The sequence below is a fragment of the Lissotriton vulgaris genome, chromosome 4_1 (assembly GCF_964263255.1).
Source record: "Lissotriton vulgaris chromosome 4_1, aLisVul1.2, whole genome shotgun sequence".
NCBI lineage: Eukaryota > Metazoa > Chordata > Amphibia > Caudata > Salamandridae > Lissotriton > Lissotriton vulgaris.
This window is the reverse complement of record NC_141691.1, coordinates 1348949445-1348966653: the sequence shown is the minus strand read 5'-3', so window position 1 is coordinate 1348966653 and position 17209 is coordinate 1348949445. Positions and strand designations below refer to the sequence as shown.

The 17209-nt window shown below is 52.8% G+C and overlaps 1 protein-coding gene across 1 annotated transcript in view; it reads left to right on the top strand.

Annotated features, from left to right (window-relative positions):
• The window catches only part of CEP192 (centrosomal protein 192), a 1919503-nt gene that overhangs the window by 1196434 nt on the left and 705860 nt on the right, over positions 1–17209 (top strand). Inside the window, exon 30 of the mRNA XM_086965571.1 lies at positions 12267–12357. Within this exon, the coding sequence (XP_086821697.1) occupies positions 12267–12357 (91 nt within the window). The remainder of the gene's footprint in view (positions 1–12266; positions 12358–17209) is intronic.

Sequence of the window (17209 nt, the reverse complement as noted above, 5' to 3'; positions counted from 1 at the left end):
TTCTGTCTGGCCTATTGATTTCTGGCTGTGGTAGGCTCAGCTGCCCTCTTCACGGGGTGTGCTCCCAGTGGAAGGGCTTGTCTTCATTCTACCTCGTCTCCTTGGAGTCTCGAGTTTGTTGTTCTTCCTCGGTTACTCTCTTCCTTGCCTTGGCCTTGGGTGGAGGTTCTGTTGCCTTGTATGGGCGTGGGATGCTTCAGCCTCCTCTTGCCTGGCCCTTGTTTCCTCTGCAGAGTGTGAATGGGCTACCTCTTCTTGTATTCTTCCCGCATCCCCTTTTGGGTCGGTGGTCCTGTGAGTGTGGGGTTCTCGTTGCCTGGGGGGACAGGGCTCCTCGCCCTGTCCGTTGGACTCGTCCCCTGTTGGACCCTCTGTTATGTCTAGGCTGTGGGGTCCTCTCGCAGATCCTCCTTCCCCGTGGGTATGGCTAGGGTATCTATTCTATGTTAAGGAACCTGTGGCTAGTAGTCTCTATCAGATGTACGAGTTAGTTACCTTCGTTAACGATGTATCTGGTTGAGACTATTCTAGCCGCAGATTCCTTCACGACCCGTCCTTCGTCCCCGTTCTGCGGGGACCTTTGGGTTGGTCTTCTGCACTTGCCTCCCGGTGGGTGGCTATGTCTTCTGTGAGTGCTTCTTTCGCTCTTTCTGACAGGATGGTTCATCCTGTTTCTTTGTTCCTTTCCTCCTCTTTTGGCACTTTGGAGGATGGGTTTATAGGTGCTTCTGTGGCCTTCTGATCTGGTTGCTCCAGGCTGGGGTCTACCTTTCTCTCACCCCTCACCTTTCTTACTAAGGGTTCTGGCCCCTCTGCTATCCTCTAGGTTGGGGTCTTTTGGCCGTGCCTCCCCCCTTTGTTCCTTAGGGGGGTCCTCACACCCTGTGTTGGGGCTGTCTTGGTGGTGGTTTGTTCCTTGTTTGTCTCAAACTGGTTCCCCTTCATTGCTATTGGTTGGGGTTGTAGTCCTGTTACATGTTATGACACTTTTCCATATGTTTCTTGTCTCCAACGGGGGCTGTCCCCGTACTGGCAGGGTTGCTGCTCAGGGCTGCGCTCTGTTCGTTCTTCTTTTCCCTGCCTTTGGGTACTGCAGTGTTGGCACTGCTCCTTATGGTGTTTGTCGCCATTCCTTTTTCCAATTTTTTTGCTTTTTCGCACACTGTTCCCATACTCTCACAGTTTTGTCCGTTGGCTCCACGTTGTGGCGCGGAAAAGTTCTCCGAAGAAAACTGACAAAGGCGCGCCGGGGTGGTACTTAATGTGACTTCGCTGATGTCACGTACGCGGACGACGCCTGGGCTGAGTCGCGTGATGCCGTTCCCTCGGCGTGCAGGGATGCTGTGGCAAAACATTTTCCGGATCCAGTCGAATCCCTGGGGATAATTCTACGTTATGGAGTCTGCGGCTAGAAACGTCTCTACCAGATACATCGTTACGGAAGGTAAGTAGCTCGTATTTCTTGGTGGTGAGTTGGTATAGATGACATCACCAAATGTAGCCAATAGCCGACACGTGTTTCGTCTCGGGGGGGGGAAAGTCACCCGACGACTTTCTCAGGGCAAGCACAAATATCGGGCGAATTTATAATCTGGTCCGGCTAGATGTAAATAGAATTAGTTCATATAGTGGAGATTACTCCTGCTGTCATCGTCGGTTCAAAAGTCAGTAACGGCAGGAGTACTCTCCGCTATATGAACTGATTCTATTTACATCTATCCAGACCAGATTATAAGGTCGCCCAAGATAATTATTAGCAAAAAACGTCACATCGCTGAAGGATACGTACTGCATATGAATTATATTTTTTAGACCCATGTTTTCTGGGACCACACACAGGCCTTACCCGGAATGTGATGACTTGCTTAGAGATTTGTGCTTGCCCTGAGGAAGTAGTCGGGTGATTTTCCCTGAGACTAAAGACGTATCGGGTATTGGATACATTTGGTGATGTCATCTATACCAACTCACCACCAAGAATGAATGTATAAAATAACTACAATTGTGATAAGAACAAAGGAAACAAGGAAATAAAGAAGAGAACTACTTGAGAACACCTTGAATCTGGAAACTTTATTGGACTGATAATTTGATATGGTTGAATTTTGAATGTTAATTTGTCCTTTGCTCTGGAGCAATACTGTGTTTAATCAGACACATCCATCAAGTGTGCGCTAGACGCAGCAGACACCGCGTCCCGCGCAGTAAATACTAGTGTTTTACTACGCAGACATGCCTGGCTCAGGATATCTGGCTTTAAACAGGAAGTGCAGAACTGTATCCTTAATCAGCCCTTTGACCACGAGCACCTGTTTGGCCCTGCAGTGGACACATCTTTAGAAAAGATGAAAAATTACACAGACTGATAAGTCTATGGGAGCCTTGCAGTCACCTTCCATACCAATTGTCCAATGGAAATGTGCTATGGATGAACTGGTCAGGCAAATTTGCTTACGCTTGTTTGCCTCTCCCACTCATTCCGTTAGTGGTTCTGAAACTCAAACAGCACTCCCTCACAATGATCCTAGTTGCTCCAACATGGGCATGACAGCTATGGTTTACAACCCTATTTGAACTATCAGTAGTTCCTCATCAAAAGCTACGCTTCTTACCCAAGCTTCTCACTCAGAACCATGGAGAAATAAGACATCCAGATCCCAATCAACTCAACCTTGCAATCTGGCACCTAAAATCTTAGAGTTTGGCTACTTTAATATCCCGCCAGACTGTATAAACGTTATTAAAGCGGCTAGACGCCCTACCACCAGGGCAGGCTCTGCAGCAAAATGGAAACGATTTGTCATTTATTGTAAACACAACAAAATCAACCCACTAGATGCTTCCATTCAGAAAATAATCTGTTACCTCTTGCATCTACAACAATGTAATCTAGCATATACATTTATTAGGTTACATCTAGCTGCCCTAGCAGCCTATCTACAAATCAGACAACACTTGTCTTTGATCCGAGTTCCTGCTATCAAAGCTTTTATGGAAGGACTTAAAAGAATAATTCCATCAAAAGTTCCACCCTCTCTGGTGTGAAACCTTAATGTGGTCCTTACCAGGCTTGTGGACCCCCCCTTTTGAACCTGTCCACAGATGCGAACTACCGTTCCTCACTTGGAAAGTGGCCTTCTTAGTTGTTATCACATCTCTCAGAAGAGTTAGTGAACGCCAGGCATTAACCATAAAAGAAACATTTTTATTAGGGCTCGCCTGCTGTGCGCTTGCGCATAGCTGGCGAGCTATATTGCAGCTTAAACAGAGTTAAACCAACTCTGCGATTTCTTTGAGTGCCCGAGAGCGCGTGCACATCAAAGCCACGAGCCTCCTCGGGCATCTCAAGCTTCCCTCAGCCGGCATTTCTCCTCCCCTAATTAGTCATGCACGGCCGGCCGGTCAGCACATCAAAGGCTGCTGCTCCCGGCCCCACCACAGCAATGCAGAGGGCTTGTTTATATTGCAGCCCCTAACCATCTCGCATGCTGCTCTTGAAACAATAACCATTGTTGGTCATGATATAATAAACGCTCTAATTATTTTATCAGGGCCACACAGAATTTTATAAAGTCTTTTGCTGGCATTTTCGTTTTATGCTGATTGCTTTTTTACACCTTTCACATGCTGGCGATTTGCTTCAAAGATATACATTCATCCTGAATCCCGTTACTAGAGCTTTCTCCTCTTCTGCTATATATGGGTTTTAGTTGAATTTCATTGATCTCTTTTACTAATGATTTATAAAAAGTGCCACCCACCACACAGCTCCACCTACACAGCTCCACAGAGCCACCCACCGCGCAGCTCCACCGATGCACCCACCACACAGCTCCACCGAGGCACCCACCACACAGCTCCACCGAGGCACCCACCACACAGCTCCACCGAGGCACCCACCACACAGCTCCACAGATGCACCCAGCTCCACAGATGCACCCACCACCCAGCTCCACAGATGCACCCACCACCCAGCTCCACAGATGCACCCACCACACAGCTCCACAGATGCACCCACCACACAGCTCCACAGATGCACCCACCACCCAGCTCCACCGATGCACCCACCACCCAGCTCCACCGATGCACCCACCACACAGCTCCACAGATGCACCCACCACACAGCTCCACTGATGCACCCACCTCCACCGATGCACCCACCACACAGCTCCACCGACACAGCTCCGCCGATGCACCCACCACACAGCTCCACTGATGCAACCACCACACAGCTCCACCGACACAGCTCCACCGATGCACCCACCACAGAGCTCCACAGATGACCCCACCACACAGCTCCACTGATGCACCCAAGACACAGCTCCACCGAGGCACCCACCACACAGCTCCACCGATGCACCCACCACACAGCTCCACCTATGCACCCACCACACAGCTCCACCTATGCACCCACCACACAGCTCCACCTATGCACCCACCACACAGCTCCACCTATGCACCCACCACACAGCTCCACTGAGGCACCCACCACACAGCTCCACAGAGCCACCCACCACACAGCTCCACTGATGCACCCACCACACAGCTCCACCGAGGCACCAACCACACAGCTCCACCGATGCACCCACCACACAGCTACACCGAGGCACCCACCACACAGCTCCACCGATACACCCACCACACAGCTCCCATGACACAGCTCCACCAATGCACCCACCACACAGCTCCACAGAGGCACCCACCACACAGCTCCACCGATGCACACACCACACAGCTCCACCAAGGCACCCACCATACAGCTCCACCAAGGCACTCACCACACAGCTCCACCTACACAGCTCCACCGATGCACCCACCACACAGTTCCACCGATGCACCCACCACACAGCTCCACCGAGGCACCCACCACACAGCTCCACCGAGGCACCCACCACACAGCTCCACCGAGGCACCCACCACACAGCTCCACCGAGGCACCCACCACACAGCTCCACCTATGCACCCACCACACAGCTCCACAGAGCCACCCACCACACAGCTCCACCGAGGCACCCACCACACAGCTCCACCGAGGCACCCACCACACAGCTCCACCGAGGCACCCACCACACAGCTCCACCGAGGCACCCACCACACAGCTCCACAGATGCACCCACCACACAGCTCCACAGATGCACCCACCACACAGCTCCACAGATGCACCCACCACACAGCTCCACAGATGCACCCACCACACAGCTCCACCGAGGCACCCACCACACAGCTCCACCGAGGCACCCACCACACAGCTCCACCGAGGCACCTACCACACAGCTCCACTGATGCACCCACCTCCACCGATGCACCCACCACACAGCTCCACCGACACAGCTCCACCGATGCACCCACCACACAGCTCCACCGACACAGCTCCACCGATGCACCCACCACACAGCTCCACTGATGCAACCACCACACAGCTCCACCGACACAGCTCCACCGATGCACCCACCACAGAGCTCCACAGATGACCCCACCACACAGCTCCACTGATGCACCCACCACACAGCTCCACCTATGCACCCACCACACAGCTCCACCGAGCCACCCACCACACAGCTCCACCGATGCACCCACCACACAGCTCCACCGATGCACCCACCCCACAGCTCCACCGAGGCACCAACCACACAGCTCCACCGAGGCACCAACCACACAGCTCCACCGATGCACCCACCACACAGCTCCACCGATGCACCCACCACACAGCTCCACCGAGGCACCCACCACACAGCGCCACCGATGCACCCACCACACAGCTCCACTGACACAGCTCCACCAATGCACCCACCACACAGCTCCACAGAGGCACCCACCACACAGCTCCACCGATGCACCCACCACAGAGCTCCACCAAGGCACCCACCATACAGCTCCACCAAGGCGCCCACCACACAGCTCCACCTACACAGCTCCACCGATGCACCCACCACACAGTTCCACCGAGGCACCCACCACACAGCTCCACCGATGCACCCACCACACAGCTCCACCTATGCACCCACCACACAGCTTCACCGAGGCACCCACCACACAGCTCCACAGAGCCACCCACCACACAGCTCCACCGAGCCACCCACCACACAGCTCCACCGATGCACCCACCACACAGCTCCACCTATGCACCCACCACACAGCTCCACCAAGGCACCCACCACACAGATCCACAGATGCACCCACCACACAGCTCCACCGAGGCACCAACCACACAGCTCCACCGATGCACCCACCACACAGCTCCACCGAGGCACCCACCACACAGCTCCACCGATACACCCACCACACAGCTCCCATGACACAGCTCCACCAATACACCCACCACAGAGCTCCACAGAGGCACCCACCACACAGCTCCACCGATGCACACACCACACAGCTCCACCAAGGCACCCACCATACAGCTCCACCAAGGCACTCACCACACAGCTCCACCTACACAGCTCCACCGATGCACCCACCACAGAGCTCCACAGATGACCCCACCACACAGCTCCACTGATGCACCCAAGACACAGCTCCACCGAGGCACCCACCACGCAGCCCCACCAAGGCACCCACCACGCAGCTCCACCGAGGCACCCACCACACAGCTCCACCGATGCACCCACCACACAGCTCCACCGAGGCACCCACCACACAGCTCCACAGAGGCACCCACCACACAGCTCCACAGATGCACCCACCACCCAGCTCCACAGATGCACCCACCACCCAGCTCCACCGATGCACCCACCACCCAGCTCCACCGATGCACCCACCACCCAGCTCCACTGATGCACCCACCACACAGCTCCACCGATGCACCCACCACACAGCTCCACAGATGCACCCACCACACAGCTCCACTGATGCACCCACCTCCACCGATGCACCCACCACACAGCTCCACCGACACAGCTCCACCGATGCACCCACCACACAGCTCCACTGATGCAACCACCACACAGCTCCACCGACGCACCCACCACAGAGCTCCACAGATGACCCCACCACACAGCTCCACTGATGCACCCAAGACACAGCTCCACCGAGGCACCCACCACACAGCTCGACCGAGGCACCCACCACACAGCTCGACCGATGCACCCACCACACAGCTCGACCGATGCACCCACCACACAGCTCCACCTATGCACCCACCACACAGCTCCACCGAGGCACCCACCACACAGCTCCACCGAGGCACCCACCACACAGCTCCACCGAGGCACCCACCACACAGCTCCACCGATGCACCCACCACACAGCTCCACCGAGGCACCCACCACACAGCTCCACCGATGCACCCACCACACAGCTCCACTGACATAGCTCCACCAATGCACCCACCACACAACTCCACAGAGGCACCCACCACACAGCTCCACAGAGGCACCCACCACACAGCTCCACAGAGGCACCCACCACACAGCTCCACCAAGGCACCCACCATACAGCTCCACCAAGGCACCCACCATACAGCTCCACCAAGGCACCCACACACAGCTCCACCTACACAGCTCCACCGATGAACCCACCACACAGATCCACCGATGCACCCACCACACAGCTCCACCGAGGCACCCACCACACAGCTCCACCGAGGCACCCACCACACAGCTCCACCGAGGCACCCACCACACAGCTCCACCGAGGCACCCACCACACAGCTCCACCTAGGCACCCAGCACACAGCTCCACCTAGGCACCCACCACACAGCTCCACCGAGGCACCCACCACACAGCTCCACAGAGCCACCCACCACACAGCTCCACCGATGCACCCACCACTCAGCTCCACCGAAGCACCCACCACACAGCTCCACAGATGCACCCACCACACAGCTCCACCGAGGCACCCACCGCACAGCTCCACCGAGGCACCCAACGCACAGCTCCACCGAGGCACCCACCACACAGCTCCATCGAGGCACCCACCACACAGCTCCACTGATGCACCCACCACACAGCTCCACTGATGCACCCACCTCCACCGATGCACCCACCACACAGCTCCACCGACACAGCTCCACCGATGCACCCACCACACAGCTCCACTGATGCAACCACCACACAGCTCCACCGACACAGCTCCACCGATGCACCCACCACAGAGCTCCACAGATGACCCCACCACAGAGCTCCACAGATGACCCCACCACACAGCTCCACTGATGCACCCAAGACACAGCTCCACCGAGGCACCCACCACGCAGCTCCACCGAGGCACCCACCACACAGCTCCACCGATGCACCCACCACACAGCTCCACCGAGGCACCCACCACACAGCTCCACAGAGGCACCCACCACACAGCTCCACAGAGGCACCCACCACACAGCTCCACAGAGGCACCCACCACACAGCTCCACAGAGCCACCCACCACACAGCTCCACCGAGGCACCCAGCACACAGCTCCACCGATGCACCCACCACACAGCTCCACTGATGCACCCACCACACAGCTCCACCGATGCACCAACCACACAGCTCCACCGATGCACCCACCACACAGCTCCACCGATGCACCCACCACACAGCTCCACCGATGCACCCACCACACAGCTCCACCGATGCACCCACCACACAGCTCCACCGAGGCACACAGGTACACCGAGGCACCCACCACACAGCTCCACCGAGGCACACAGCTACACCGAGGCACCCACCACACAGCTCCACCGATGCACCCACCACAGAGCTCCACAGATGCCCCCACCACAGAGCTCCACAGATGCCCCCACCACAGAGCTCCACAGATGCCCCCACCACACAGCTCCACCGATGCACCCACCACACAGCTTCACCGATGCACCCACCACACAGCTCCACCGATGCAGCCACCACACAGCTCCACCGACACAGCTCCACCGATGCACCCACCACCCAGCTCCACCGATGCACCCACCACACAGCTCCACCAATGCACCCACCACACAGCTCCACCGATGCAGCCACCACACAGCTCCACCGACACAGCTCCACCAATGCACCCACCACCCAGCTCCACCGATGCACCCACCACACAGCTCCACCGACACAGCTCCACCAATGCACCCACCACACAGCTCCACCGATGCACCCACCACACAGCTCCACCGATGCACCCACCACACAGCTCCACCGAGGCACACAGCTCCACCGAGGCACCCAGCACACAGCTCCACAGATGCACCCACCACACAGCTCCACCGATGCACCCACCACACAGCTCCACCGATGCACCCACCACACAGCTCCACCGAGGCACCCACCACACAGCTCCAAGGAGCCACCCACCACACAGCTCCACCGAGGCACCCACCACACAGCTCCACCGAGGCACCCACCACACAGCTCCACCGAGGCACCCACCACACAGCTCCACCGAGGCACCCACCACACAGCTCCACCGATGCACCCACCACACAGCTCCACCGAGGCACCCACCACACAGCTCCACCGATGCACCCACCACACAGCTCCACTGACACAGCTCCGCCGATGCACCCACCACACAGCTCCGCCGATGCACCCACCACACAGCTCCGCCGATGCACCCACCACACAGCTCCGCCGATGCACCCACCACACAGCTCCGCCGATGCACCCACCACACAGCTCCGCCGATGCACCCACCACACAGCTCCGCCAAGGCACCCACCACAGCTCCACCGATGCACCCACCACACAGCTCCGCCAATGCTCCAACTAAGCTCCACCAATGCACCCCGCAAACAGCTCCACTGATGCACCCGCTAAGCTCCACCGATGCACACACCACTCAGCGCAACCACAGCATCACTCAGCGTAACCACAGCATCACTCAGCGTAACCACAGCATCACTCAGCGCAACCACAGCATCTCTCAGCGAAACCACAGCATCACTCAGCGCAACCACAGCATCACTGGTTCAAATATGTTCTTTCAATGTTTCAAGCTGTTTTCAAGCTTTCACGCTTTATTACAAATCACAAAAAGATGTTAATATTTCACTTCTGTTCTTGAATTTTCGTCACAATAAAAAACACTGAACATAATCTTCACAAAAGTTATTTACAAAAGTTTAAGCTATTGCCATTACAAATTAAATAAATTATTTAAGTATTAATTATTTTTAAAAATTAAAAGCCATTGTTATTTGTAATATCAATACATCTAAGTCACGTAAATACAAAACATGTTGCATTACAAATGCTATAGGTGTCACATTTGCGAAAGTTATAACTATTGGCATTGTAAATGACAAAGCTATTAATTTAGCTATTTAAAAAAAAACACATAAATAAAAAAAATCATTTATAAGACCAATAGCTCAAACTTTCCTAATGCGAGCCCTATTGCATTTCCAATGCTTGTTTTACAAATCCATCACAACAAAGTGGTTCTTAGGACTAAGCCAAATTTTTGGTCCAAAGTAATGTCTGCCTTCCATCTCAACCAGTCTGTTGAACTTTGTGTTTTTTCCTCAACTAGACTCAATGGCAGAACGAGCTCTACACACCGTAGATGTTAAAAGAGCAATACTCTACTACATTGAGAGAACAAAATCCTTTAGGAAAACCAAACAACTCTTTGTGGCTTTCTCCCCACCTCATAAGGGCAATCCCATATCCAAAGCAGGAATTGCAAGGTGGATTGTTAAATACATACACACATTAACCATTCCCCCTAGAGCTCATTCTACACGCAAACTAGGGGCTTCTATGGCATTCTTAGGGAACTTCCCCTAGATGACATATGCAAAGCAGCAAGTTGGGCTACACCACACACCTTAATAAAACACTATTTTGTAGATGTGCAGGCAAAACAACAAGCTAGTGTGGGCAAGGCTGTATTAAAAACACTTTTTCAAACTACTGCAACAGATACAGGTAGCCACCGCTAAGGAGGTAACTGCTGTATTGTCTATGCAAAATTATACAATATACAGCTCATAAGCCTCGAACGGAAAATGCTACTTACCAGTATGCCTCTGTTCTTGACATGTAGAGCTGCAGATATGTATGCCCACCCGCCTCCCCGGATACCTCTATCTGTTCCAGTATTATCTTAATTAGATACATTACACAAGGACATTTTTCTACTTCTCACTACTCCATCATAATCCTGCGTGGCAAAAAAAAATCTGGGGCTGGAGTTGATGCCCTTGCACACTGTCGACCGAAGAATTCCCCAGCCTCGTGACTACAAAGACTTCTTCCAAGACAAAAACAAAGTGCAAACATCCGAGCCCAACACCAAATGGCGATCTATGCAAAAGTATACAAATCTGCAGCTCCACATGCCAAGAACAGATGCATACTGGTAAGTTGCATTTTCCTTTCCTCACCTCAATTTAAACATTCAAGACATCGGGTATTATTTTCCACACTTTACAACAATGAGTCCCAAAAGAGAACTGAGTGATTTAGGTTGTTTACAGTTGTGGCTATTGATAACTATGGTATCGCTGTAGTTCTGGTTTCCTCCTTGTGCCTCAAATACTCTGTTTATCATAGTCTGCTACATATGTTGGAGAACCTTAATCTACTTTAGTGGGTATATTTGGTTGTTAAACTGAAACACCATGCATTGAATGAGCACTTTCTTTAACATCCTCCCAATCCCTTTACAGATAACTTTGTCAAAGTAAGTGGCTCTTGCCCTTTGGCCATTTAGACATTGTGACCTTTACTATTTAAAGAATAAAGCTGTATACAATACTTGAAACCCTTCTTCCTTTGTATTGCCGGACCAGATTGCATGTGGCTAATCTCCATGATCCTATAGTTACTGTGATCAAAGAATAGCTTTTGCTCTGCCTACTGTGGTGAGAAACTTTGAGTAAGCAATATCGTTCTTTAACACCATCACAAGCTTAAGGTGTAGAAAAATAAGGGTCCCTGGATTGTATGTTCAGGTTCCACAAACTTGGAAGGAATTTATTAAGCAAGAGGTTATCCGTACTGGAACTCCTACAATGACAATGGATGATGAGGGACTTCTGAGTTTTTTTTAAATTTAGATCTGGATATATGTTTCAATGGTATAACTTTTTTTCTCCAAGTGAATGCAACTTAGATTGTGGATTGGTTCCTGTATTCAACCTCAAGGTATGCTGTGTTGTAAAATGTATGTAAATCCTGCATACTCTGGAAGACTTTGGATTCACAGTGACTGATGGGTAACTCCTTCACCATTTTAGAAGTGTAAATGCTGCTGGGGCTAGCATTCAGATTAGACAATCTACTTTAGACTTAACTGATTATTTTGAACAGTAAATGTTTTGTATCAAACTTCTAAATTAATCTTGTTTGTTTCTAGTCTACAGAAGCTCATTCTGAGGAATAACTCATCAGCTTTAACACAAAATTTACGACTAGTCATTAAAGGACAGGATCAAGACTGCTTTCAGGTTGGTTGAATTTATGATTTAAATTGCAAACAAATTCAGCCATGGACATTTGTATGTATCATTTGTAAGGTGATTCAAAGTTTTAAACATACATAGGATGGAAAGTGTTTACTACCTTTCCAAGTAGATGAACTAAGTTGGATTCTAATGAAAGACAGGTTTTGCTGAGCCAGCCAAGATGGCGGATGTGAGTCCCTGGAGCTCTGTCAGCCAGCCCGCATATCAGCATTCTTCCTGGCTCAGGAACCTGCTCAGGCGGCAATCTGGGAATACCCATAACTTCCTGAAGCCCCTGCTGCCAATAGGAACTCCTGCTGTCCTCACGGCATGATTCCCATGGGTGACACCTTGGCAACGGTGCTGGCCCGGGACCGGGCTGCATGGGCCAAGCCTGAAGGGAAGACAACAGGAATTATGAGGAGGTACTGCCACTGCTGCTGCGGCCCTGCTCGGCGGTGCCCTACTTTGTCGTTCTCCTTGTAGCCTTACCACAGGGACATGAGCTGCGCCGTGGAATCCCCGAGGTTCTGGGGGCAGCCTGTGAATTGCAGGTGAGCCATGTCTACGATGCCCTGGGTGTTGGGCCTGTGTCAACCCTTTCCTCCTCCTGGTCCTCTCTTGCTAATCGGTGCCTGCTGTCCCTCGCATCGCAGTGTCCTGCTTGAACATGTGAGGATGGAATTGACTTTTGATACAAGAGTGGCGTGCACCGTCCCTGGGGGCCTGCCAGCGTTCACCCCACATTGGGCATGCCACAACCAGACCGGCCGAAGTTCTCTGTGAATATTCTACAAATGGGGATATTTTGAACTTTAGACTTGCTTGTGGTTCTTGCAACACCAGTCATGGACCCGTTTACTTCTTTGTCCCATTGCAAACCGGGCTATAAACTTTGAAGGCACACCTTCCCTTGGAAGAGCCTAGTATTCGTAAGAAGGCCGCTACTCCATGCAGTGAGTCACCCTCAGGAACAGTTCGCACTGGGGTCTGGCTCTCCACGTATTTCAGCCTTTCTGGGGGTGTTCTTGGTTGATTCTCATTGTTTGATTTAATAACAAGTCTACCCTGAACTCTTTATGAGTCAGGGAGCTAAGCACAATACAAAACTCTTACGAAAATACTACAAGTTGCACAATTTACACAAATGCCAGAGGGGCACGAAAAACCATATACACTAAAAGTGGAATGCGAAATACTAGCAGGTAAGTAACAAGATCCAGAGGCTTCAGGATCGCTAGGACTACACTACTGAACCCTAAGGTTAGGAGCAGGAGGCCTAGGGAGATCGGGTGCAGAGTGTGCACTCTCATGCGGGATGCAGGACAAAGTCTATGGATGCTAGTATTTGTAAAGTTACTGTTTCCGGACGAATCCGACTAGGTAGACTAAAAACGAAAAAGGATCTGGACACTTAGATAGTGAACCTACGTTGGAGCACCAAAATGCTCAGGTTACCTAGCCCAGGGGCCGCGGCTGCATAGGGTTCAAAAGACGTTGGGAATCCTCATTGCAGTCTATGGAGCCTGAAAGAAGTTGTTGCTGGCAGGCGACCAGTGAAGATGTTCGGAGTGATCCAAGCCTGGATCGATGATGGAGATGACCTGAAAGCAGAGGGGACTCAGTTCTTAATCACTAGCCAGTGATTGTGTGGGCACCAGGTTGGCACCGGATGAAGTCCCCTCGACAAGGTGAGTGGGCGACGCTGGACTTGGCTGTCTCTCGGACCAGGAGGCGTTGTCGGCGACCAGGCTGGAGGTGCGAGCTGTCCCACGAAGGTGTCTGCTGTCGGCGATGCTGGAACCAGGATTGGAGCAACAAGCCTTGGCAAAGGCAAGCCCACGCGGTGGAGTCAAGATGGCGTCTGGAGTGGACCAGGAGGGTCCGGGGTGCTCCTCTTTTGGAAGGGAGCAAGGGCCAGTCTGGAGCAACCAGACCAGCGGTGAAATCGTCGTGGTACGTCGTCAGGAGGGCCACTAGCCAGCAGGCAAGTGACCGGACAACGCGGTGAGCAGCAAAGAGCAGAAGGGCCCCACCTAGATCTCGTGGATGCTGGGGGGGCTGGACTTCGGTGCTGGGGCTGCTCAGGGTTAGGGCTTCTCAAACCCCAAAGCACTCACTCGAGGATCCCTCGGCGGTCGTGCTGGATAAGCGTCGTGCAGTTTTGAAGATGGCCGGTCCCTCAGGTCTCGTCACACCCACGAATCTCAGCTGGGCTGATGATGCAGGTAGAGGTCAGAGATGCCAGGGAATCCGGGTCTCGTCGAGCTGGGCAGTCTTGATCCGGAGGATGGACTTAGAGCAAACTGCGATGCTTAGATGGTGCCTGCGGGTGCAGGGTGGCTACTCCTTAGCCACAAGGGAGAGTCTTCAGAAGGTATCAAGAGTTCCTTTCGTGGAAAGTAGTTCAAGATTCAGAATTATCTAATTTTGGAAGGGGGCCTGCTCCTACCTTTATTCTAAGAAAAGGGGCTGGCACGCGAATAGGTCCTGCCCATGGGTGGGACCAGGAGGGGGGTGGTTACACCCCTCTCCCTTGTCCGGACTTTCCCCAGCTCAGGGGCTGGTGTGCCCCTGGAACTGGTTCTAGCCGGCAGATGCGTAGTGAGCACCGGGGTGCCACTTGCAGTCACCTTCCTGTAAAGCCCTGCCTACCCAGGATACACAAAACCCTGTCTGGGATGGTGCTAGCACCGCCCCTGACAGGAAACCCTTTGTCCAAGCTCTCCTCGCTGGAAGGACTCCCAGCAGCAGGAGGTCAGACTCGTGTCTGTGGTGGCAGCATCCATTTTGTGATGCTGAGGCTCGAGTTAGCTTTAACCGGGGTTCACAGTTGCATACATGTCGTGTCCCTCTAGAAGGGTGGAATGCTAACCCCGTCGCCAGAATTGGCGAGGGGTTAGTATTCCAATTCGTATGACACCTTACTCGACATGTTTTGATAAAGCGATACCAAAGTTGGCAAATAACCGCGAGGATTATAATGCACTTAAGAGTATATGGTACGTGTTATCATGGAACAGCTATTAGGACTTGGTTCCGCAAGCTGCAAACGGGCTCAGCTCATGCCAGAGCACCATCTCACATAATTCCAAGCACTCTGCCTTCAGGATTGATAAGACCTGCCATAGGAGGAGTGACTGATAGGAATACATGTGTCCATTTTAGGGTTAGATATAGGGATACTGTGAGAAGGTGGCCTGATATGCAGTGCTCACTATTCTAGTGAACACTATGTATCAGTCCAACAACCCTTATTGATGATTGGTTGAAAGTCAAACTTATAGACCAGCTATCCTAGTAGCGTGGATACGAGCAGTCTTCGGGCTAAACTCTAGAGGGCGTGTTAAGCCAGCTGTTATACCATCACATATACCCCTTAAACACCAAGTGAAAGGATACCACACAAGTGTTATGAAAATAAACAGTGTATTTATTTAGATCACAACAGCCCTGTAGTCTTTATGAGGACAGGGTACTAAGCACACAAAAAAACTCTTACGAAAATACTTTAAGTTGCACAATTTACACAAATGCCCGAGGGGCACGAAAAACCATATACTCTAGAAGTGGAATGCGAAATTACTAGCAGGTAAGTACTGTACTAATAGGCTTTGGAATCGCTAGGACTACGTTACTGAACCTTCAGATTACTAGTAGGAGGCCTAGGGGACTCGGGTGCAGAGTGTGCACTCTCACGCGGGATGCGGGACAAAGTCGATGGTAGCTAGATTTCACAAAGTTAGAGTTATCGGGCGAACCCGACTAGATAGGCTGAAAAACGTAAAGGATCTGGACCCTTGGATAGTGAGGCTATGCTGGGGCACCGAAATGCCGAAGTTACCTAGCCCAGGGGCTGCAGCTGCATAGGTCTGAAAAGACGTCGGGAATCCTCGTTGCAGTCTATGGAGCCTGAAGAAAGAAGTTGCTGGCAGGCGACCGGTGAAGAAGTTCGAAGTGATCCAAGCCTGGATCGGAGATCGATGACACCTGAAAGCAGAGGGGACCAAGTTCTTAATCACTAGCCAGTGATTATGTGGGCACCAGGATGGCACTGGGCGAAGTCACCTCGACCAGGTGAGTGGGCGACGCTGGGCTCTGCAGTCTCACGGACCAGGAGGCGTTGTCGGCGAAGAGGATGGAGGTGCGAGCTGTCCCACGATGGTTGATGCTGTCGACGTCGCTGGACCCAGGATTCGGGCAACAAGTCTTGGCAAATTCAAGCCCACGCGGTGGACCTAAAATGGCATCTGGAGTGGACCAGGAGGTTCCGGGGTGCTCCTCTTTTGGAAGGGAGGAAGGGCCAGTCTGGAGCAACCAGACCAGCAGTGTTGTCGTCGTTGATCGTCGTCGGGAAGGCCACAAGCCAGCGGGCTAGTAGCCAGACAACGCGGTGAGCAGCAAAAAGCAGAAGGGCCCCACGCAGATCGTGGAGATGCTGGGGGGCTGGACTTCGGGGCTGGAGCTGCTCAGGGTCGGGGCTTCTCGGACCCCAAAGCACTCACCAGAGGATCCCTCGGCGGTCGTGCTGGATAGAAGTCGTGCAGTTCTGATGATGGCCGGTCCCTCGAGGTCTCGTCGCACCTACGGTTCTCAGCTTAGCTGTAGAGGTAGGTAGAGGTCAGAGGTGCCAGGGAAGCCGGGTCTCGTCGTGCTGGTCGGTCGGATTCCTGAGGAAGGACGTGCAGCAAACCGCAGAGTTCTTAGATGGTGCCTGCGGATGCAGGGTGACTACTCCTTAGCCACAAGGGAGAAATCTTGAGAAGAAGTCGAGAGTTCCTTTCGTAGAAAGTAGTTTCTTAATTCAAAGATGATCTAATTTGGAAGGGTCCCCGCTCCTGCCTTTATCCTAAAG